At 38.9% G+C, this 27484-nt stretch overlaps 1 protein-coding gene across 1 annotated transcript in view; it reads right to left on the reverse strand.

Moving 5' to 3' along the window:
* LOC124283084 (cytochrome b5 reductase 4-like) overlaps positions 1–24129 on the reverse strand; it is a 108693-nt gene extending 84564 nt beyond the window's left edge. Inside the window, exons 1-2 of the mRNA XM_046719113.1 lie at positions 23951–24129; positions 8900–9231 (exon numbers count right to left, since the gene is read on the reverse strand). Coding sequence (XP_046575069.1) covers positions 8900–9143 — 244 coding nt within the window. The 5' untranslated portion in view covers positions 9144–9231; positions 23951–24129. The remainder of the gene's footprint in view (positions 1–8899; positions 9232–23950) is intronic.
* Positions 24130–27484: the final 3355 nt, after the last annotated feature.

Consider the following 27484-nt stretch of genomic DNA (forward strand, 5'->3'; position numbering starts at 1 on the left):
AAAACAACTTGTTCATAAATGTAAAAATTTTACTGAAAAAAAAGTATAATGAAAATGAAAAGGAGCCCTGAGACTTCTTCATTTTTGTTAGAAGCTGAGGAAATCTAGACTTGCCACATTTTCTAGACTTGCGTGGGCTTTCTTGGATATATTTGCTTCAGGGTCTGTACGACAGACTACCAACAGACAAGCAGCGTTCAATATTAAACAGCAGTCCTAAGCTGCCTGGTCTGTTTAAAGAGCCATTTACTTGCTACCAACAGACATGCAACGTTCCATATTAAACAGCAGTCCTAAAGCTGCCTCGTCTGTTTAAAGAGCCATTTACTTGCTTGGAATAATTTTGATCAGAATTTTCCAGCATGTATTATGTGTCCTGGTTATATATGCAGCTCTCCACTGATCCAAGTGAGTGAATACTGCTAACACTTCATCACCATCGCTCAGCTATTCAAGGCTAACAGTAATCAGATACTAGTATCAACCAATATCACAGCTGCCTAGTCGGTTTGGTCTCCACTTACAGACAGCTTTAATACCTACTCCAATGCTGAATCCCATGGCATTTTACATACCTAGTGCATCTCAATGACTAGAAGATTAGCAGAGTCAGTTCTTTCTGCCATCAGACTCTCATGTTTAATTTTGAAAATTTTGATAAATTATGTTTATCAATACAGCACTAAAAAGGTGAACAGTTTTGACAAGTATCCAGTTGTTTTACCACAGACCATATAATGCAAATCTATTATATGGGTCACTGGTTCTACCAGGAAGCCCTTTTACTTCAATTGTTGAAAAAGAACAGGCTAGTTTTGCAAAAAATAACTTAATATATGCAGATTGGTTTGTGTATTGCGGTGTATGTCAGTTACAGCATATGACTAAAACACTCAATTAGTTTGAGACTGGACACATTCTTGTTGGATGGAAGTACCTATATCAGAGCAACATGAGGGTTATTCCATGTGTCTTTTCACCTGACTTAGGTACTTGCCAAGCATGGTTTGGACACATATCTGAAAGGACTAATTCAAGAACTGAGACAGACCTGTTTCAAGACAATACTTGAAAGGTCATGATCTTATATCAATTGCTGCCAGTTAAATTTTGGTGCTGCCATGTTTTTACCTGGTGTACTACCTTGCTTAATTGCAAACCCAAATCTGTAAATTGAATGTAAGTCATGGATTATTCAATGATCATGTGTGGTCATTTACCTATCTCACAAATTACTACATTTGTATGTATTGCATTCTGAGTTACCTATGAGTTTAAAAATGGAAGTCACCTCATAACAAACTGATTACAGGAAATGTAGATAATGTTCATTGTACAGCCTTGTTAGATTATCATATTTTCAACAGTGAGTGAGTGAGTATGGTTTTACGCCGCTTTTAGCAATATTCCAGCAATATCACGGCGGGGGACACCAGAAATGGGCTTCACACATTGTACCCATGTGGGGAATCGAATCCGGGTCGAGCGAACGCTTTAACCTCTAGGCTACCCCACTGCCCCTTATTTTCAACAGTGAGAAAACATTATATGCTGAAGACAAGTCACATACCTTTAGGTAAAATTGGAAAGAAAATGTTGACAAGTAAACTTCGACCCCTACTATTGTTTGTTTTCTCTTATGATAAACACTGGGGCCACACTTAATGCCACACTCGACAACTATATGGCAGTGGTCATATGGACAAGATGTTCCATTGACTGAAGACGTTCAAGAACCATGACACGCCATCAACTAAGCCATCAAGCATAACCACACAGTCCATCTGGTCACCTCCAACAACAAACAACCACACGGTCCATCTGGTCACCTCCAACAACAAACAACCACACAGTCCATCTGGTCACCTCCAACAACAAACAACCACACAGTCCATCTGGTCACCTCCAACAACAAACAACCACACGGTCCATCTGGTCACCTCCAACAACAAACAACCACACAGTCCATCTGGTCACCTCTAACAACAAACAACCACACCAACACCTCTAACAAAAACAACCACACATGATCATCTGGTCACCTCCAACAACAAACATAACCACACAGTCCATCTGGTCACCTCCAACAACAAACAACCACACAGTCCATCTGGTCACCTCCAACAACAAACATCACCACGGATCCATCTGGTCACCTCCAACAACAAACAACCACATGGTCCATCTGGTCACCTCCAACAACAAACAACCACATGATCCATCTGGTCACCTCCAACAACAAACATAACGACATGATCCATCTGGTCACCTCCAACAACAAACATAACCACATGATCCATCTGGTCACCTCCAACAACAAACATAACCACATGATCCATCTGGTCACCTCCAACAACAAACATAACCACATGATCCATCTGGTCACCTCCAACAACAAACATAACCACATGATCCATCTGGTCACCTCCAACAACAAACATAACCACATGATCCATCTGGTCACCTCCAACAACAAACATAACCACATGATCCATCTGGTCACCTCCAACAACAAACATAACCACATGATCCATCTGGTCACCTCTAACAACAAACATAACCACATGATCCATCTGGTCACCTCTAACAACAAACATAACCACATGATCCATCTGGTCACCTCCAACAAACATAACCACATGATCCATCTGGTCACCTCCAACAACAAACATAACCACATGATCCATCTGGTCACCTCCAACAACAAACATAACCACATGATCCATCTGGTCACCTCCAACAACAAACATAACCACATGATCCATCTGGTCACCTCCAACAACAAAACATAACCACATGATCCATCTGGTCACCTCCAACAACAAACATAACGACATGATCCATCTGGTCACCTCCAACAACAAACATATCCAACTGGTCACATGATCCATCTGGTCCATCTGGTCACCTCCAACAACAAACATAACCACATGATCCAACTGGTCACCTCCAACAACAAACATAACTACATGATCCAACTGGTCACCTCCAACAACAAACATAACCACATGATCCATCTGGTCACCTCCAACAACAAACATAACCACATGATCCATCTGGTCACCTCCAACAACAAACATAACCACATGATCCATCTGGTCACAAACAACAAACATAACCACATGATCCATCTGGTCACCTCCAACAACAAACATAACCACATGATCCATCTGGTCACCTCTAACAACAAACACAACCACATGATCCATCTGGTCACCTCCAACAAACATAACCTCATGATCCATCTGGTCACCTCCAACAAACATAACCACATGATCCATCTGGTCACCTCCAACAACAAACATCACCACATGATCCATCTGGTCACCTCCCAACAAACATAACCTCACATGATCCATCTGGTCACCTCCAACAACAAACATAACCACATGATCCATCTGGTCACCTCCAACAACAAACATAACCTCATGATCCATCTGGTCACCCCAACAAACATCACAAACATAACCTCATGATCCATCTGGTCACCCCCAACAAACATAACCACATGATCCATCTGGTCACAAACAACAAACATCACCACATGATCCATCTGGTCACCCCCAACAAACATAACCACATGATCCATCTGGTCACAAACAACAAACATAACCACATGATCCATCTGGTCACCCCCAACAAACATAACCTCATGATCCATCTGGTCACCTCCAACAACAAACATAACCACATGATCCATCTGGTCACCTCCAACAACAACTACATGATCTATATGGTCACAAACAACGAACATAACAACACAATCCATCTGGTCACCTCCAACAACAAACAACCACATGATCCATCTGGTCACCTCCAACAACAAACATAACCACATGATCCATCTGGTCACCTCAACAAACATAACCACATGATCCATCTGGTCACCTCCAACAACAAAATAACCCGACATGATCCATCTGGTCACCTCCAACAACAAACATAACCACATGATCCATCTGGTCACCTCCAACAACAAACATAACCACATGATCCATCTGGTCACCTCCAACAACAAACATAACCACATGATCCATCTGGTCACCTCCAACAAACAAACATAACCACATGATCCATCTGGTCACCTCCAACAAACATAACCACATGATCCATCTGGTCACCTCCAACAAACATAACCACATGATCCATCTGGTCACCTCCAACAAACATAACCACATGATCCATCTGGTCACCTCCAACAAACATAACCACATGATCCATCTGGTCACCTCCAACAAACAAACAACCACATGATCCATCTGGTCACCTCCAACAACAAACAAACCTCATGATCCATCTGGTCACCTCCAACAACAAACAACCCATGATCCATCCATCTGGTCACCTCCAACAAACATAACCACATGATCCATCTGGTCACCTCCAACAACAAACATAACCACATGATCCATCTGGTCACCTCCAACAACAAACATAACCACATGATCCATCTGGTCACCTCCAACAACAAACAACCACATGATCCATCCTCCAATTAACAAACATCACCTCTAACAACAAACATAACCACATGATCCATCTGGTCACCTCCAACAACAAACATAACCACATGATCCATCTGGTCACCTCCAACAACAAACATAACCACATGATCCATCTGGTCACCTCCAACAACAAACATAACCACATGATCCATCTGGTCACCTCCAACAACAAACATAACCACATGATCCATCTGGTCACCTCCAACAACAAACATAACCACATGATCCATCTGGTCACCCCCCAACAAACAAACATAACCACATGATCCATCTGGTCACCTCCAACAACAAACATAACCACATGATCCATCTGGTCACCTCCAACAACAAACAACCACATGATCCATCTGGTCACCTCCAACAAACATAACCACATGATCCATCTGGTCACCTCCAACAACAAACATAACCACATGATCCATCTGGTCACCTCCAACAATCTGGTCAACAAACAACCACATGATCCATCTGGTCACCTCCAACAAACAAACATAACCACATGATCCATCTGGTCACCTCCAACAACAAACAACCACATGATCCATCTGGTCACCTCCAACAAACATATGATCCATCATGATCCATCTGGTCACCTCCAACAACAAACATAACCACATGATCCATCTGGTCACCTCCAACAAAACATAACCACATGATCCATCTGGTCACCTCCAACAAAAACAACCACATGATCCATCTGGTCACCTCCAACAACAAACATAACCACATGATCCATCTGGTCACCTCCAACAACAAACATAACCACATGATCCATCTGGTCACCTCTAACAACAAACAAACCACATGATCCATCTGGTCACCAACAACGAACATAACAACACGATCCATCTGGTTGCTGCTAACAACAGACATAGCCTGTTGGGACCTATTTTGTGCTGAGTACCATCCTCACTAAACAAATCCCCACCTTAGTCAAGTCTAACAATAGCCAAGGTAACTTAGTAAAGAAGACCTACATGGCGTGTCACAGATTGCTAATTGAAACTGACACTGTTATAGACATCATCGAGTAGTTTCCCTCCATGGCGACAAGGATATAGCTGTGATATTTTTCATTAATTCAAGACAACCTCTTTACCATGACGGTAAATGAAGACTTGCTTCCTATTTTTGATGCAGCTACAGGATTAACTGCATAAATCTCATTAATGATAGACAAAGGGAACTCTCTCAGGTGACATTTACCATACACGGCCACCAGCTGCAAACACTGTCACAATTGCTGAGACATGTTTATGCAGTAAATGTGTTAGATCTACAACAGCGGCTAATGTTCCTCCACTAAATGTACTTCATATGTTTAGAAATCCATGTCAATAAATTAACTCAAAGTCAGGATAGAAAATATTGATCACCTCAGGAAGAAATTGAGAAATAATTATTGTTGATGACAATGGAAGCATTCTAGGAATCGGTGACCTATTGAGACGGAAGCCTAGGCTGCAAGTACATTATCATGTTAGCAGGGTGATGTGCTTAATCTGCCCACTTGCTCCAAACACAAATTGATCTTATAGCAGATTCCAACAAGAATCTAAAGAAATAAATCAATTCGCTCCCAGAGTTGTCTCAAACACAATATTGGATCACATTTAGCGCTGCATATGACATGAGGTGACGTAAGCATAATGTTTCTCTGTACAGGAAACATAATAAAAAATCGCAAGTCTCAAAGTTCACTTTTCCATATACAGTATTGATTGGTTGAAGTAGATGCATTATTTTGACAATAGTTTTCGGAAAAAGGGATTGCTTCATTTAACAGGATCATTTTATTATGAATCTGATTACCTTAGAAAACAAATTAAGCTTGAGCAACCATGAGTGCCATCCATATTTGTGAAGCCAAGATATTGATGCTGTCGTTAACCTGGAAACGCTCAATCAACCCCGTACAATAAAAACTGCCCTGTGTCAGAAACATGTAACATGAACACATTTCGGATCAGGAAACGGGAAATGGTTTTCTGTTATACTGGGTGCAGTGTAGGTTTCAGTTTATGTCACTCCAGAAAGGAAAGTCTTATGACTTGACAGCAAATTAGATCAACTTGACAGGACATATTTCAGGTCCATCAGTTTTCAAAAGTAAAGTGATTTCGGGTTCCTGGAGTTTTGCTCCCAAAGAAGTTAAATCTAAATACCCATTAAATCTGTGACTTATAAAATCTGTGCCAAGGAACCCTGGTCTTTTATACTTGCTTTCACTGTTCATGCAAGAAAGATTTGGACTTGCTTAAGAGTGGGTGTGTTGGTGTGCGTGAGGAGGAGTGTGAGTGGTGGTGGTTGGGTGGTTTGATGGGTGAGTGAGTGAGTGAGTGAGTGAGTGAGTGAGTGAGTGAGTGAGTGAGTGAGTGAGTGAGTGAGTGAGTGAGTGAGTGAGTGAGTGAGTGAGTGAGTGAGTGAGTGAGTGAGTGAGTGAGTGAGTGAGTGAGTGAGTGAGTGAGTGAGTGAGTGAGTGAGTGAGTGAGTGAGTGAGTGAGTGAGTGAGAAAAGAATTTCAGGTTATCCATATCCCAACATTTCAACTGAAAGTGATTCAGATCATACATTCTTAAAGTTTTAGAAATGTGATGCAGTCAAAGATCCTATTCAGTTGTAAATGTAGGATATATATAGCCACAATCACAGGATCCTGGCATGGCAAAGGGGATACACTCTGCACTCTTTAATTTCATATTCACACAACTTACTATCACTTTTTGAGCGGTATAAACAGCCAATGTTTTGTATGCATCCTCCAATGTATACCATACAAGTACCGATGGCAGCCTAACAACCAAAGTGCCTAAACACAAGTCACGAGTTTGCTTTCTGTGTAAACAGAGAGAATGAATAGCTCCAAATCCTCCACACGACAATCAACAGTCACAGATATAGCAGGCGATACTTCTGTGCACAGATCGCTATCGATCAGTTGTTCGCTGCACACTGCCTAATCAAGGAGTTGTGTGGTAGTGTGGATCCTACCAAACACTGTAAGGAAATTTGATCTATTACTGTCAACTGACACAAGTGAAAACATTATTGTTCATACTAAACAAGGTAAATAATGGTGTAATGGATTAATAATACAAATCTGTGTCCCGATGATAAACATCTTGTCTCGATCCAGAAAGAGTCTGAAATTTTACGATCTTCATAACTCATAGGCTTACGAACATCATAGGCTTACGAATGTTGTGGCTCTACAAACGCTTTGTGGATCGGGACCCGGTCCATCATAGCTTATCTACAAGCAGGCAGCTCCTAGTGGCCTAGTGGACAGTCCATCTGCCCAGAGAGAGGAAGATCAGTAGTTCAGTTCCGAGTGAGTGAGTGAGTGAGTTTAGTTTTACGCTGCACTCAGCAATATTCCAGCTATATGGAGGCGGTCTGTAAATAATCGAGTCTGGACCAGTGATCAACAGCATGAGCATCGATCTGCGCAATTGGGAACCGATGACATGTGTCAACCAAGTCAGCGAAACTGACCACCCGATCCCGTTAGTCACCTCTTACGACAAGCATAGTCGCCTTTTATGGCAAGCACATGGGTTGCTGAAGACCTATTCTACCCCGGATCTTCACGGGTCAGTTTAGTTCCCAGGTGTGTCATACCAAGAAACATTAAAAGATGGTACTTGTTGTTACCATTACTGAATACAAGGACTGGTTGACAGTACACTATGTCTGAGTGGGGAATCCATGTGTCACTGAACAAAGGTGTCTCAGTTGTTTAGCTCTATAAAGCCAGCTTGAACCTGAACAGGCAAAAATAATAAAACGATCAGTAGAGGTGTGATGATACAGACATTTCACGATACAATACGATACTGTATCACAATATCTTGGAATGATACGATTTGATGCATATCATGATATGCTATGTTTAGTTATTTTCTTTCAAAAAAGCAATTTTGATAGCAAGTAACAGTGTAAATTTCGACATAACCGTCAATTTCTAGTGAAAATTAAAAATCTTAAGGTCAACGATACGTATCACTATACGAAAAAACAGTATCAAAATATATTTATCGTCAGATAAAGTATCACGATTATCGATACTACGATATATCATCACAGCTCTAACGATCAGTCCTTATTTTATTCCCATAATGCTGAGCGTCATGTTGGGTTACAAGAAGTACCATCTTTTTAACCTCTTAAAGTAATGACACATCAATGTCAACACCCTGACCTTCCATCTTCTGTGAAGAAGCCCAATCTTCTGGACCATGGAGAAGATCAGACATTTCACAATCTCAGAAGACTTATGAAACTTGAAAGCTTAGTGTAGCGACTGCCTGACAATGTTCATGAAAACGTCTTCATTTTGTAAATCAGGCTGTGCCCTATGATACATTATTCCCTGAATGAATCAACACGACTACCTCTGAGTGCGATCCAAGAGTCCTCAGGCCTGCTGTGCTTGGCCAGTTCATCCACAGACACCTCCAAGACCTTTCCACCAACTCCGGTCAAGTCCTGGCCGCTTCGACCCAATCGGATCCAGTCCATGAGTGACCTGCCAGGTTTCAGCGCCACCTTGTTGCGACCTGCACTCGGGGACGGTGATATTCGTTGTTGAGAATTTGCCGCAGGAAACTGCGGCACTGTAAGGTTTGGACCCGCCATATTGCTGCTGCCTTTATTACTACCACTACTACTACTGCTATGGACTGGCGAGTCAACCTTGGACTTTCCACACCCCAGTTTGGCAGTTCTGAAACAGATCATATTCATAATTAATATAAAATAATAAACAAAATGATCACTGATTGACTTGCAACATCACCAAAATTTCATCTCAAACAGGAAAGAAATCACTGAAAGTAACATGTTACTCTGAGACTTTTGCACCAAGCAGGAACACAATATGGAAAATACTTGGACATCATGCTCTTCAAAATCATGCATATTTTTCTCATGCTGTCATAGAGACAAGTTGAAATGGAAGTCAATAAATTCGCAGTTTGATTTCTGTGACAAAAATGCAAAAACCTATCTGCGACCATCTTCCTGTATATATTTTGTCTATTACACATGCATTGTGACCATAGGAACATCAAACTTAGTGGCAAATGAAATGTCTAAAATGTGCAGGGAATTCTGATATATGGGACACTTTCAGTTCAGGTTGATTACAAATTACAGATGAAAGACCAAATGCAATACTTCATGGTATGTTAGCAATACATGCATCACCATTGCAGTACAAAAGTCACTTACCATAATAGCATTTCAAATTGAAGCATGCTGGTATATTGGTAATAATTCACACCTCTAATTTAATTCTAACAAAAATGTCACAGACTCAGTCTCCAGGACAACATGGAGTTCTCTCCTTTTTGTTTTATTTGTTTTATGAGAATAAATTGAGCCTCACAATTTAGAAGTTTGTGTGTCAGCTCTGTTTCAAAATTGTGGAAAATAAAAAAATACCCCAAAAATATTAGCTTGGGAGAAAATCATGTCTGTTACAAAATTTTAAATACCTTCAACACATAGCTGCCGTTTCACTGAGTGCATCATTAACAAACAAACAACAAAACGATGCATGAAGGGTTTGCTGTAAATATTTCTCGTCATAACATAATGAAAACACAATTATCGCCAAGTCTGAACCTGTTTATCTGACATTTGAAACTTATTGTTTATCATTAATATCAGGTAATGATCTACATTGAATTCCGTGGCCAAAACACATAACCATTTGTCTTGTATAGTCCACCATCTTGCGAACAGAACTATTTGATATGCACATTGCACTTAATACCACGTGAGCCCCCAACACCAAGCTGTGACTATTACGTTAGACCAGCTTTTCTTGTTATGCCACAAGGTCCAAATGTCATAACAGACTATTCTTACTCGGTACTCCAGTTTCACCTCTATCAGTCACCGATATCCATGGCAACCATTTAGACAGAAATGCCACACACTATAGCCAGCATGTTAGCCTAACACTTCAAACATCCACATCATTAGATGAAAACAATAAGGACACTGATCTCTCTAATTCATTCCAAGTTCAAATTCTGTCCACAGACAAATTAAAGCAATTATTCTAGGACTATCAGCGATTTCAAATCACACTATCAGTGCTTGCCATAAAACAACCTGGTGTTTCAATATTATAATACATACATGGATGGTACCCTATTGGCAATGTATTGGTTTGTTGTTTTAAACGACACACTCAGTAATATTCCAGCTGTATTTCGGCGGTCTGTAAATAATCAAGACTGGACCAGACATACCAGTGATCACATATAAGAGCATCGATCGAGTATAATTGGGATACAATGACATGTGTCAACCAAGTCAGCGAGTCTGACAACCCAATCCTGTTAGTTGCCTCTTACAACAGGCATGGGTTGCTGAAGATCAATTCTAACCTCCATGGTCATACAGTATTATATTACATACAGGGACAGTATCTCAGTATTGGTGATGTTACAATGAAGCGATACAGTATTACATGACATACATGGTTTGTGCCCCATTGGTATTCAAGTAACGTAACACACCAGTCATCACCATCAGTACTGGTGATGTTACAATGAAACGATACAGTATTACATGACATACATGGGTGGTGCCCCATTGGTATTGTAACACCCAAGTAACGTAACACCCCAGTCATCACCATCAGTACTGGTGATGTTACAATGATGCAATACAGTATTACATGACATACATGGGTGGAGTCCCATTGGTATTCACGTAATGTAACACACCACTCATCACCATGTGACAGTGTCACACCATCAGAACTGGTTATGTAACCATGGTGATACAGTACTGTACTACATACAGGGACAGTGTCACACCATCAGAACTGGTTATGTAACCATGGTGATACAGTACTGTACTACATACAGGGACAGTGTCACACCATCAGTACTGGTTATGTAACCATGGTGATACAGTATTGAAAATCAATTCTAACCATGATAATGACCCCAAAGATAGATTATTGAAACCCTCCAGATTGCCAGCACTAATAAAGTAACAGGTCTCTTGATAGCTACGTGAATCAGTACATTTACAGGCCTATCTATAGAGATACTTAGCTGTAGTCGATACTTGTGGAGGGAATCAACCCCTCAAGGTGTGAACGATAATCAATTATTTATCGGTACTGAATGATGACTAGCTCTTGGAAATTCCTGGTCATGTAGTTGGAAGCTTTAAGTACTGCAGCACAAGGGTTGTTCATTGATGAAACAGTTTGTAAACAAATGCAGATGGGAATAAGTGGTTTTCTTCTTAAGCAATAATTGTGAACAACAAATTATCTTAGTCTTCATGAGTACTTTTAGAACATTAATCTGTAAGGCCTAAAAAAAAATGTTGTGGTTCCGATTACCTGACCGACCCTTGAATTCTGGGATTAACTAGGTTAAACCTACAATCAGAAGTTCCTGGTGTGCCAAGAGATGCAACTCTGGAAAGCACATTTTCATCCCCTTTGACAACTGGGCCACCTGTGCCCCTCTGAAGGATGATGATGATATAGCAATGTCACATTCTTAGAAGAAACTGTTCTGCCAAACAGCATCCAGATTTCAAGCATGTGCAGCCATATCCCCTGCTTCAAGTATTGTCACCAGGAAATGGCTGTCAAGCTGCACCATGTCACTATCAGTTTCACTTTCTCCATCTATGAATTTTGTCAATTGACCATTGCAAGAGCCTAGTCAAATTTCTTTCAGACCAACCCGTGAGATCCAGGTTAGAGCAGCCCATGCATGTCGTAAGAGGCGAGTATCAGGATCAGGTGGTCACATCCATTGTGTACTCCTGCCTCATGCATGTCACCCTCTGACAAATCCGGCATCCCCATTCTGTGTATATTTCAGATCCATGCTCATTATGTCAATCACTGGATTTTCTGGTCCACACTCAATTATTTTCAGCTATATTGCTGGAATATTGCTGAGTGTGGAGGTGATCAAATAAACAAACAAAATATCTTTCTGTCCAATAATTTTGTTGACTAAGTCCATACATTAAGATCAGCTGAGAACAATGTCAAGCAACTGGGAAGTTTTGGGCAGAATCTACTTTTTTACTCTCAACATTTTTACACAAGTGAATCAGAGCTGGGTTTGTTGCACTTAGAAACTGGAGGACTCTGTCTTTTTCAGGTTTGCTTCTGAAGTATTTGAATCTAGAAACAGCCATTAATCTAATTATAATAAAACTGTTATGAGAAGGACTGTTGACTATGACGCCTAATTTCATTCCATGGAAGCCAGTGTGACAAACCCATTGATCAAGAGACTCCAGAATGACAGTCAGAGCAAAAAGAAAATTGATGGATCAAGATATTCCCACTGAAGAGTGTTGGCATTTTCAGAAAACTGAAAAAGCATAATTCATGGTGTTTTCCTCAATTGAAAACTTGAAATAAAATGAGCAATTTGCTTGGAGATGTTTACAGATGTCGCATGTGTACTTGGCCTGACTGTCAGCCAGGAAATAAGTTGTGAACGTATTATACAGCCTCCCAAAATCAATGTTGATTGGGATACAATTACCCAAACGTCATGGTTACTATCAAACAGAGTATCAGTAGATAAACACTGGGGCTGTCACTTCCGTATTCGTGAATTAAACCGAATTTCTTTATGAATTCAGTTCATTATTTGCATCCACCAGAATCGAATATTCATGGTTTTCCTAAAATGGAGTGTTTTCACTTGAATTTGGGTGTTATTTATCTAGGCAAGATATGCAAGAAGAATTAATCCAAGTCCAGCAGGATATTAGTCAACACCATTAAATGATGAATTTGACAATTATGGGGTCACTGTCTTGATAAACTGACACTAACACGGTCAAAACATGTCAAGATTATATTTTGTTAATGTTTGAATATAATGAATAATGTGCTCACTTGTTATCCTATTCATTGCAGAATATTTGTATTTGTGTCCAATTATCGTGATATGTATATTTGCCTAACAGTGGATTCGTTGAAGCCCTAATAGTAAAACAGTCCTTCAGTTTGTGCCCTGGTCTCGTGTCAACATGAAGCTGAACACTGGCTTGGATAAACAGACTAGATCACTAGAAAAATGTCCCTGTACATATTTATCATGAAAAGTAATTACATGTATATACTAAAAGTGGTACATCTGGCAAGTGGAAAATAGTGGCAGTGGGCTAGCCCAGTATTTAAAGCATCCGCTCATCATGGTGAATGCCTGGGTTTGATTCCCCAAATTGGTACAATATGTAAAGCCTATTTCTGGTGTTCCTGTCATGATACTGCTGGAATATTGTTAAAAGCAGCTTAAAACCCTCCTAAATCATTCACTCATTTGTGGAAAATATTAAACATACAAGGACAGAGAGTAACCAGTCTTGATTGTCCACCGAAACAGATTCAACTGGGCTGCATCTTTATGTCGTTAACCCAAACACAATTCAAGGGCAAATTACCAAAACTTGCGTGTTCTAACAATATTTGATTCTTGAACTTGGAGTCAATATACCAGCGATAATATTCTCTTCGGCACTATGTCCTGATCCATGATGCATCTGTGCTACGACAACATTTATAAGTCTATCATAAATTGGAGGCTCGGGTCTTGTGCGAAAAATACTCATCCAACCTTGACATTACCTTTACCCTTGACCTTACACACGCTTTGAAACTACTTTGCAAAAAATACAATTAAAACAAACAAAATAACTGTCTCAAGAACCTGTCCAATTTGTCTTCTCAAGGAAAACTTGTACAATCATTCTCCATCAGAGTAATCTTCCACTAACTTAATCTAAAAATTCATGAATATACTTCCATTTACCATGGCAACAGTCACCTTGACCCTTGATTAATGTGAAATAAATGTCGGGAAAATCCACAACGCTAAAGGGCGATTGAGGTGAAATTCCTGCAACATTATAAAGTAATTGGCCCCCGTTTTATTAGACAACCTAATAAACGTCTTTATCCATCGGCAATTTATTTTTTTAGAAACAAGAACCTCTCCAAGCCTTGCAAAAACGGTGACTTCATGCAAAGTGTCTACAGAATTGTATATAATTACTCTGTTGGTATAATGTGTGGTATATCAGCCCTTCTTGTTACACTTATACTTAAGTTATATTTTATCCACATCCCGATAGCCTGATGGAGTCATGATGAGAATGGACGCAGAAAAAAGATTGAAGGACTCACAATCTCATTCATAATACCCACAACACATCTATGACTTTGCTTAACGTTTGATTGTTTCTTTCAGAGCAGCTCATGCATCATTTCATCCACCAGTCCATATGATCAATGATTCATTCCAGGCTCTAAAGAAATGATCAAAACGTACAGTCCTCTACACTGGACCCTTCACAGGACCCTCATACTGCCTACAAGGACCACTAAAACTAATAATTGGGGGTCCCTGGGACCCGATGTTTGTGAGTTAAGACAAAACACTGACACTGTATCATGAATGGATCATAATGTTCCAAAGTGACGTCCAAGCTTTCCAGAATGACATCATGTCTGCTTGACAACTGTGAGGGTTCAAGCAGAGAGAGAAAGTACTCCAGAAACTCACTGATAACTTGTGTATTTATAATGCTGATGAACATTATTTGCTTTCAGATTTGCTGGTATTATTGATCATTCAATGTCCGGTAATTTCATTTGTTCAAATGTTACATTTTCGATCAGTTTCAAATGAAATTTTGGCCATCAAACGCTCAATACCAGTATCAAATCTGAAAACAAAATCATTATTGTGGCCTAATTAAACAAAGGACGATGACATTCTGAGGTCAACAGCAAGAGATCCAGTACTGGATAACATAATCCAAATATTCCACGTCATACAAGATTTTGATTTCTTTTAATGATTTTAACACCGCACTCAGCAAACTTTGCCTTCATACTATCAGCAATATTCTAGCTAATATGGCGGCTTTTTGTAAGTCCAGTTTTTTTCTGTCGGGCAAGCATATTTGTATGTCACACTGTACGTGTCGAGTTGACTTTCCAATGTTAATTATGTTGTTTATTTAAAAAATCAACAAGAAAATCGGCCAGTATAGTGGAAAAATTATCAGGGCAAGTGATTTTACTTGTGCCACTGTACCGGAGTACACTAGCAGTTTTAAAGTTATTTCCACCCCTGCCATTGATTGACATCATGAGCATAGATCTACACAATTAGGATACAATGGTATACATCGACTAAGTCAACAAGCCTCACTACGGTCTACCAGGTCTCTCTAGTTACCTCTTTCGACAAGTATGGGTTGTAGAAGACTAATTCTCACCCACACTTTCACAGGTTCATGTCAGAGAAGTATGGTACATCGCCCAAAGTACTGTGGGATATCAAGGATTATGTTATTGGAGACGGCTAATCCAAAGATGGCCACAAGGATCATTATAAGTGGAACTTAGTGTTATAATGTCCACTGTTAGTAGTTGAACCTTTTAGCCCTAACAGAACTGGACCAGTTAAAGACTGAAACAGGTACAATCAATCAGTCCTCAAAAACTCAACCCCAATCAATTCATACTGTTCTTACAGTTTTTTCTTAGTCAATGTGTAAAAAGTCTTAAAAGATATTTCCTCGCTATATGGCTGTAATATTGCTGACGCGATGTAAAATTTTAACTCACTCACTCACTTAAAAGACAGATGTTTTATTATTAAGGCACTTAATTTAAAAGGAAAGTAAACCAAGGACACAAACTGTCCGTTCTTTATGTCATCTTAACTATTTCATGAAGCGATGGCTTCTTCAGTGTAGTCCTTACACCTCTTTTTAACAAATAGACAGATGGTCATAATTCATTTGTATGAAATAGACATAAAATCTCTAGTCCATTTGGAATCCATGATTCACAGGTGACACAAAGTTTTCAATTGTAAATGAATCAATGCCAGACCGAAACAGCTAGGATAATTTGTCTTCTAGAACCGTCTATCATTTTAGCCAGTGTTTGAAAATAAGCATGAAAGTCGAGAGGTCCTTGTCGCAATTCAATGATGTTGAATGTTAGAGACTGAGAGGGTCCTTCATTCAAATACTACAGAATCAAACCAAATGGATTCTTGGCCCTCTAAATTTCCTATACTTTGAGCCATGAAGGGAAAGATAAATATTTGTAAAAGGAAATGTGGTATTTAATAGCCTGTAGTATCTAAACAAATTTACAGTTACATGGATATTTTACATTTTTATATTTTACACAAACAAAAAGTTCAAATATCACCTGTTACATGTTCACAACAGAAAGAAAGAGGTGGGCATGTATTTCACATACAAGCAATTATGGTATTAAGCATACTGTAGAGATTATTTTAACCACTGATATACTTTATTACAGAAAGTTATTTTGTTTTTGATTTTTACATTCCAGCCTTCAGGTATTTTAGTGAATGATTGAGTTAGTTGGGTTTTACACCGCTTTAAGCAATATTCCAGCAATATCACGGCAGGGGACACCAGAAATGGTCTTCACACATCGTACCCATGTAGGGAATCGAACCCAGGCCTTCAGCTGACGAGCAAACGCCTTAACCACTGGGCTACCCCACACCCCTTCAGGTATTTTGGGAATAAAAGCCAGAAAACAGAATGGTCCTGAACAGAAGGTATAATTCAGTGGATCCTTGGCATAACCAAATGTATAAGATTCTGTTGTTCAGACTAAATTTAGGGATAGAGATTAATGTTTTTTCTCTGGCCTTGACAACATCACCTGCAACAAAATTGCGATTTTCCTAACGGCAAAAGTGGCAGTCAACAAGGATGTCACTTATCAGCAAAAGTTTTACAGGTATTTATAAGCAGGTTTTGTCTATGAAAAGGCTTTATGCCTGTCTCCACAGTTGTACATGGTTGAAACAACATGATTTAAATATTCAGTCAATCTAAAACTAAATCTACTTCACATACCAAAGACAAGACCTTTGATCAGTCTTAGTTTATTGTTGTTTGTTTGTTTACACCACACTCAGCAATATAACAGCTATAAGATGATGGTCTGTAAATAATCGAATCTGGACCAGACAATCCAGTGATGGACATCAAGAGCATCATTCTATGATATTGGGATACGATGGAATGCATCAGCAAAGTCATCAAATCTGACCAGTCAGTCCCTTCTTAGGACAAACATTGGTTGCCAGATAACCAAAGAAAACAAACTGGTTTGGATTTTCATTTCTACAATATTGTCTTTTAGTATAGATGGGTTATTATCAAAATGGGGATTTCTTATGAGATATAATTCATTCCTTCATTCATCAACTCAATGTATCTTTTTTGATGATATCCCACAAAACTCTACATGACGTCATGGACAAAGGATGATATCTGTTTGCTAAGTTTGGGACTGTACAATGTTACATTTAGGATTACACTATCTCACTTTATAGAAATCATTTTACTGAGAAAATGTAAACCCAAACATAACATGACACATCTGTCCGCTTTCTCAAAGGTATTGCGTATTGATCTCCAACTACTAGTATGCGCAAAAATTTGATATGACTTTATTTCACAATGGCTGCTTTGCAAACAATGAAAACAATGGAACCATGTGTGTGAACTAGAGAATCAGTATCAAGCCCAGTGTATGATATTCAGTACGAACTGTCGAATGTGATTGCACCAATATCACTACCCTATGTGTAAATAAACAGAGAACTAGTCCTTGGGTGCAAGAGCTAATTTTCCCAGCATTCCCTTTCAAGATGTCTACAACATACTCCAGCAAGTGTTGATCTGATCAGGTGACATGTTTAATTATGGTTGTTTTATGGCTTGCTTTTTAAGGTTTGAATAATAACTGTTTAAATGGCGGGTTGAGAACTAAAACTATTCAAACAGATAGTGAATTCATGAAAAAAATTACCCCTTGGATTTTATTTGCTTGATTAAGAGCCAAAAACTAAGGCGAAACCTCAACACACATTTATTCCCAAATGCACAATAAGGGTCAAATGCTACCAATGAAACACCAAAATTACTTTCTACACACAAAAACACATACAAAATAAATCAAGTGAAATAAATTCACAAGATGTGTCATTCAGCTTTTATCTTTGAATCCTAGAACATTTGACAATGCACAGTTTTTCTTTCCACTTTCCTTGGTTTGGTAAATCTTTTTGCTTTCAATTACCAACACTGGTTCAAAAACCTGGTACAGAAGGAGGACAGTCACAGCATCCATCCCAGACTGGACAAATGTAACAGATGATGAAAGCAGAGGTCTTGATGATCATCGACCTCTCGAGTTAATTAACCAGCTGCCTCTATTTTAAGACACTGACATCCCGACAAGAGTTAATATACATTTGTGCCTTATTAGACAGCAAAAGTATAGGACACTGGGCATGAAGTGTGTTGTTTACACAAATGAGAAACCAGCAGGGATCTCTGCATTAATAAACAAAGTTTCTATTCGTTTCTCAATAAAATGATGAATTAAAGCATCTTAAGAAATAGCCAATAGCCTGTTTACACACAGAGATATTCAAATATGTTTTGTCATCATTTGGACCTCATAAATACATCAATACACTGTAACACTTCAATATCTCAGGATGGAAACAAGCAAAAACAACATCATTTATCACAATACATCATCATTAGAGATGTTATGGAAATGAAAATGGCTAACATGTATAATGATGTCATATTTGCTGTTTCGCAATTAATGTATACTGCCAGCTTATTTATTTCACAATCATTATATGTCCATATTTCTTGGAATTCTTAAATAGAATTCTCAGACTTCACAGCAACATTTTTTATTGCTGAATGCCTTCACTCTATTCTGGTTGCACTTTTTCCTGAAATTCTTTCGAACTACCAACCACAGTGGACCACCATGTTTCCTGACAATTCTACAGATGGAAGCCTTGAAGACTGGCTTCATTCAGAAATGTCCACTGAACCTTTCTTGCTGTATAACTCCAAAGAAATCCTTTCAGACTGCACAGGAAAGGCATGCCGATTTCCAAAGGGTTTGAATGTGTCTTTGCACAGTCTGCCTTACTAAGAGCCGTCTTCCAAAGCTAGACATATTCTTGATCAATGAACCACATGTCGGTGGAAGCTTACAGATGAGTTGACAACAATATTCCCAGACCACCGTCCATATATTTACATTTTTGCACCTAGTTCTATTCTATAATTCCTGAATTATTGGACCAAGGTGAGTGAGTGAAGGAAGAACTGTATACTCTACAGTCAGCAACATTCTCAACTAATATCACAGTTGTCTTTGGTTTTAACAATTAATTCCCAAAGTGACTGATATCATGTGCTATGATTTACTGTTAGAATAGGAGTGAGTGAGTGAGTTTGGTTTTACGCCGCTTTTAGCAATATTCCAGCAATGTCACGGCGGGGGACACCAGAAATTGGCTTCACACATAGTGCCCATGTGGGGAATCGAACACGGGTCTTCAGCGTGACGAGCGAACGCCTTAACCACTAGGCTACCCCACCGCCCCATTAGGATGTCAACTAAGATGGATCTTAGTGTTATCAATATTACAGGTACAGTATTATATAAAATGGGATGAATTGTTTGAGGGAAGTTATTCTCTGCCCTTACATAACACAAATACCCATGACAGTGTCAAAAAAATTAAAAATTAGAATTAATGGGTCCTTGTTGTTACCTTGATGTCAAATATTAAAGTCTAAGGAACCCTTGACTTAAATAATACTGCAGCAAACCTAAAGGAATCCCCTATATGTTGAAAACTGCTTGGCTTTCATTCTTAATTTTACAATCTGCTTGTTTATGTGGAGATTCGCTGCTAATACCTCCAGGTTCTGTATCCTAACATGCTACATGCTGAATACAAAGGACAAATAGAGCAATTACTGTCAGGAACTGTAACTGCGTATTTGCATATTCGGTTGCATAACATAACTCAATACAGCCTCTGACTGTCAATAGTCTAAATGCTGTCCACAAAGATTTCTCTCCTGGAAAACCCAGCTAATAATCATCCATTTGATAAGACTAAATTCTATTGAAAATCATGCTTAGAATTCGGACACATAGACATAAAAGGGTTTGTCATAGATAGTCAAAAGAACTGTGCTACAAATATGCATGATATTCAAAAGCCCTTGTCATTGCCCTAATTTAAAATTACAGATTTAAGGGTCTTCGGTCAGGATAAACATCAAGCACTCCAGGGAACCACCGTGATGAAGGAGAAGACAAGATAAATACTGATGGATACAAGTGGCGCATTACCTGTGAAAGTAAACCCCTTGAAGCACATGCTTCAGGTATAAGATACATAGAGCCATGGAATCATGCTGTTCAGAACAGGAGGCCGAGGGAATACTGGGCATTTTCTGGCAGCAGTTTGTTACAAGGATCCGTAACAGTGACAACACTGAGATCGTTTCTGTGGTCAGTAAAATCCTCAAGACAAAACAATCAGCTTTATTCTTCAACATTAATAATTAGAACAGGTTCAGGGTGTTTCAGGTATCCGTAACAGTGACAACACTGAGATCGTTTCTGTGGCCAGTAAAATCCTCAAGACCAAACAATCAGCTTTATTCTTCAACATTAACAATTAGAACAAGTTCAGAACACTTCCAACTGATTGTTGATTATAAGCCAAATATTGTGCTATGCCAAATAGTGCTGTTTTCAACTTCAGTCCAAAGAACAAGTCTAATATAGTCTCTTCACTCTAATACAACAATGTTATTCTGTGGATTACACTCAGTAAAGTACAGATTCTAGTACTTTTGGGGTTGGGTCCCATCTGGGATTCAAACCCTCACTCCCAGAGTGAAGCATCTAATCACTTCAATGAGAAAGTATAATCCCAACCATAACATATTTTGCAATTGACCACTTCCTAAATGGCACTGTGTATTGAATCTTCAGTCTAGTCAGATCAGCTCTGAAAACACTAAAATCTACTAAAAAGGACGCTTGGAAAAGACAAAAAGTGATACTGTGATACAATAACCAAGACCTTCAGTAAAGTCATTTGTCAATAATTCATTTGTCAATCTGAAAAGTTCATTATATATTCTTGAAAGGTTCAATGTGTTCCAAGATTCATACTTTGGAAAAATTTAATTTAACAAAATACTTAAATTTTCAGTTAAAATCAAATTCAGGCAACCAGAAGGTTCAGCCCCAAAGAACATAAGTGACATTATCACAGCCTTGAGGAGTATTTCAGTCATGAAGGTGGGAAGTCTGACATAACAGTGATTTACTACATGGTTGAAATTTCATGGTGCTGACAAATACAGGATACTAGTAATTATCAGAGTAAATCTTGGATCACAGTCACACGTCTGAGAGGAACATGAGTAATGAATAATGTTTGATTACTATGTCAGTCATATTACATACAGGAAGGGAAGACAAAGTGATGCCGGTCTAAGACATTTACCACTTTGGTAAAAATCTGTGCTGGTAAAACAAGGATTCTTATCTGAGCAAATCTTTGATTTGAAACCACCAGACCAATTGTGAAGAGCAAGTATTGGCACCATAGACCCCCATCCCTCTTAAACTCATCCCTCTCCATAGCTACACATGCTTTCACATGTAATGTGGGTATTTGTCAACCCTGTCATTATTTAGGCGGCTAATACTTGTAAATTGGTCTAGCATAGACAAAAACAGCTCGGGTGAAATGCCAGGTGTCACTGTTCAAGATGTATGAAACTGAAGAAATTATATCCTACACAATATGTCAATGCTTTAGACTACTTGACGACATGGTTGACCTTGCTATGATGTATTTTGGTTGCCATGTCCATGTCCACATCAGTATATCAACTCGATAATACCAGAACTGATATATCAATTCATAAATCATGGATGCTATTTTGGGTATGAGAAAGAATTTCAAAGAACACAATATATCATTAGTCTGTGGATGAGTTTGTGATCAAATTTCAATCATTGTATTTTGATATCAGAGTAATGTTGTTGAACGAATGATGAATGCATTTACTGTCACTCAACAAAGTTAGTAAATATTTTTCAGGTGTATTAATACTATTTGTGTCAATAATCTCATATTCTCACACTGATTCATGTTGTAGAAACACTATATCATTGCAATCAATATTCATTTCCAAAGACAAAACCACCACCAATATCAAGCACAATACTGATATCTAGATATATAGTTAATAGGCAAAGCTGTACAGCACTGTGTATAGAATGTAATCTAAAATGATGGATCATTAATCAGCTCCCACATTACTGTCTTATAAACAAAATACCTGTCTCAAAAAGCAACACACATAACTTTATGCATTTGTCACAAATACTGCAAATGAAACAGTGGATCAAAGTAATAAGGAAAAATATTCCACCAAAAATATATACTTTAGTCCTGTTCTCCAATAATTATTCTAGTCAAACAAATTATAGAACTGCCACAATTGGAAGGCTATGTGTTTCAATACCCAATGGCTATGACAGATGAACTATGTCTTATCAATAAATCAGGTGACCTTTAACTTCTTTTGAGTATTGTATATGTTAAATAGGGGTGAAAACAATGTTTCTAGTCACTAGCACTTATTAATAATAATAATAATAATATAGTGCATTTATATTGCGCTATTTTCCATATTATTATGAATCATATCAAAAGGAAGTGACCTCATGACTCATATCTTAACTATATAGTAAACAATTTGGCTGGGATTATCAGATATACATGTTACCAGTTTCTGTTATAATCTAATGCTGAATAAGTAAAAAAGAACACACTCTAGAACATTTTTGTTTTGAGTTAAGAACATTACGTACATATATCACATATTTTTACATTGTTAACCAAATAACAATAAGCCAGAACAACAAATTGTGTTTGTACTATGTTTAGTCTCTTAACTATCCTCAAAGAATTATAAGACACAATCATGACATATATTATGCAATGCAATGTATCATGTGTTCTGCATTAAGAATGGATTGTTGTAAACGCACTAATGAGTTCTCAGTTTTTATTTACTGTATCATAATCAACCGATAAACATTATTTCTAACAATAAGATTATTGACGCTCACCTTCAGCAAATTGGCAGCTGAAGAAAATATGTGAACAAAATCTTGAAATATTTTGGACAGGTATCTAAAGTTCTTACTTAGATATCAAGAAAATATTATGTACACCTCAGTGAATAAACAGTTAACCTGATCAGAATACTGGCAAGGCAGTGGCTCTATCAGTATACATTGAGAAATTGGGTCACACCGTGAAATGTCCATTAAGTCGTCAGACCCAGATATAACAAATTGAACTGTACAGAGAAACGATGCCTTCCTTCGTTTCGAAACACTGGTTTGTTCTCGATACGTTTTCAACAACTGTCAAATGCCGATGCTAATTCACATGATTCATGCAAGCATTACAATGTCGACACACATCTTCACTTACTTTCACGAATCACAGCTTACAAAAAATATGTCCATCCCCCTGAAACTCAACATAGACGTAAACAGATGAACTACATATCTCTGTTTATCTTCTTCGAGACAAGGTAATCCAAATTCTGGCATTCATCTTGCAACAGAGAACAAAATTTTCTGCTATCACTCCGTTTAGCCACTGTGAATTTCAAGCCTCCGAGTGAGGAGAGCTCTCAAAGCGAGGTAATTCGCGAGAATTCGTCTGCTACGACGCAGGCTATCTTTGCACAGTGACAATCCCACTGACAGCGTAATCTAAACGCAGTATATATATTCTCTGGGTGAAGCATGAATATATTTTGTAACGAAAGTTGTGTTTAATCATGTCAGGAGCCAGAGTTGAATGTAAAACAGATAATAAAACAACAATTAATCTGCTAACTGACCTAGTAAACAATTTGCCCTAAATTATCAATGTACAGAAAACCCCGCGGTGTCTTTATACAAGCCTAACAAAATTGTAATAAAACATTGCCTTAGAATCATACGCCTGTTAAATTATGAAAGGTTAAGTTTGTATAAATATATCTGTTACTGACCCAAAAGTAATTCGAAGTGGCGGCATCACTGGTGTGACAGTATGAAAGTATTTTACGGCTGCTTCCCTCATTGAAGGCTTGAGGTGAGGTGAGGTGAGGTGAGGTGAGGTGAAATATTGGGTTTAACGTCGTGCTTGAGAATATTTCGCTCATATGACGACGTGCATGCATGCGTGTGTATGTGTATGTGCGGCTGCTTGTACTAGCCCAGACTTAGGCTGCTTTTATAGTGCTAGCCCACTGAGATACCATGTCGCAGTGAAGCATGAATACCCCACTCAGACACATTATACTGACTCCGAACCGACCAGTCCTTGTTGTACCCATTAATGCCGAGCGCCAGGCAGGAACCAACAAGTACCATATTTTAACGTCTTTTGGTAAGAAACCGCTACACCACGGAGGCGGTCGAAGGGTTGAGTTGATAAACGTAATATTTTATATGTGCGCGAGGAGAAGAAGAAGCTCAGCTAACGCCTCGGAAGATCTGAATTCTCTCATAAGTGGTGTCTGTCGTATTGGTTATGGGTTGAATCGTCTGTCATCCATAAGAATATCATTGTTTCGTTAATTAATATTTCCTTTGCAGTTGAAGGTCATCCTGATTTGCAATCACGCTCGATGCTGTGTCTTCAGGTTTTGAACGACTGTCACCTCTCAACTGTGACGAAAAAAGGAGCATCCGTTCCTAAAGTTAACAGCATGTCTGCATGGAAGGCTGTAGTTAAGTTGGATTTAAATTGTCTATTTTCATCAACAGAGAATACATAATCATTTTGTATGCAGAAATATGGTGCGTGGTTGTGCATTTCATTCAGAGTAAAGAATGGAAGTATGGTGGTTAATGCAGGCAAGCTGTGTTGGGTCCTTCCTACTCAGACTCAGAACTTTTCAGCCACATCGACGTAGTGGCTTCCGTCTAATAACTGCCCAGAGGGTAGAAAATAGTCCAGGGTCCCGATCTACAAAGCATTCGTAGCGCCACGATATCCGTAAGGCAACGGTGTGAAACAGAAGCACGACGGTGAACCTCTGTGTAATGAGGGTAATCGCTAATTAACTGTTTGATGGATTACGTCATAATCATTGATAGCTTGTGAATATTGCCCCATCAGCAATTTTGCAGGTATTTGCGGCGATCTTTGACAACAGATACAGCGATGGTTTGATTCACACATGATTAAACAGTAAAATGGTTTTGTGTCTTAATCAAAACAAGATAACGGCTTCACAATAATTAAGTAGTACCGTAATTGGATACACGGAATTTCTGGATGGGTCTCAACGCAACTAAAGTACTAGAATCTGTACTTTATACTAAACTTTATCACTAAGAAAGTGTTATCCCAAATATAACTTGTCAAGGGCGGATACAGCTTTTTAGAAAGGGGAGGGGGTGCACACTTCGGTTTCACCCGAGTTTCAATGGTCATTTAACAAACTTTCAGCACAAGGTGGGGGGGGCAATCTTGCACACACATCCCTGGATCCGCCTATGCTTGTTACATTCTTCTTTATTGCATAGAGCGACGTTTCGACGTAGATTCTTACATCGTTCTGTACACCTTTAGCTTGACTGGTTTTGTGACAAAATGACGGCTTCACGATATGTAGCACCGTAATTGGATACACATGAGTATGTTTAGATGGGTATCAGTGGTTTCACATGATATCTGACAAACATTACCGACACAGTATATACCCATCTCTAGTTGAAATTCATTCGTTCGTTCGATGGTGACCGTGTACGACTGACTGACTGACTGAGTTTAGTCTTACGCCGCTTTTAGCAATATTCCAGCAATATCACGGCGGGGGACACCAGGAATGGGCTTAACACATTGTGCCCATGTGGGGAATTGAACCCGGGTCTTCGGCGTGACGAGCCAACGCTTTAACCACTAGGCTACCCCACCGCCCCGTGACCGTGTACGAAGCCGCGGTGGCTGAACGGGCTAGGCGGCTGACTTTGTGTGCTGGGGATTAGGTGCCTGACTCTGAGGGTGTGGGTTCGAATCCCGGATGGGACTCAACCCAACAAAAGTACTAGAATCTGTACTTACTAAGTGTAATCCCAAATATAACATATTACATTTTTTTATTATTGCATAGAGCGACGTTTCGACGTAGATTCTTACATCTTCTCTACACCTTTAGCTTGATAACGGTTCTAAGAATCTACAACGAAATGACGCTCTAGGCAATAAACTATATATATATTGATGGTAACAAATAAACCCATTTAAATCGAAAAAGGACCCTATAGAGAGTTGGGGAAATCTAGACTTGCTTCATTTGGGGCTTTAGCACGGTGTCGGCCCGGGAAAGCGAAATTTCAATATTCCCTATTCCCGGTAAAGCGAAAACCAAAGTTGTGCTATAGAAGTGCCGCTGAAGCGAATTGCTATGAAAACATCGGAATACCGTACATCAGATTAGCGCGCGACCCCAATACTCCTTCTGTGAGCCTCTTAACGGAGATGAAGTTTCAAATGTTTCAAGTTTCAGCACGTACGTGACCCCACATGTGAAAGGAATACGAGATGCACGTGCAAGTCATAATGACCCAACCACCGCAATCGACAATGCTGTTAGAGATATCAGTGACATGTTCTACCAGGGAGACTGGAGACTGTTGTAGATTATCCCTGGTTCTACAAAGAAGAATCAATCTCTCTAGAGAAACTTCAAGACTTTTTCCTCCAGCTCAGTAAGATATACCAATGGGAAAAATTAAGGAAGCAAAATCCGAATTAGAAAATTTTAATAAAATAAAGACAGAAGGCTCCTTTATAAGATCAAAAACCAAATGGATTCAGCAAGGGGAAAAAGCATCATAAATTCAAATATAGACATTTTAGAAAAGGTTCACAGGTTATTTATGAAATCTGTCATGAAACTACGCAAGAGTACACCATCCTAAATGCTCTACGGAGAAACTGTACGAATTCCTATCTCTCTCT

Source organism: Haliotis rubra, unplaced genomic scaffold, assembly GCF_003918875.1.
Source record: "Haliotis rubra isolate DU_JTF1 unplaced genomic scaffold, ASM391887v1 Scf109, whole genome shotgun sequence".
NCBI lineage: Eukaryota > Metazoa > Mollusca > Gastropoda > Lepetellida > Haliotidae > Haliotis > Haliotis rubra.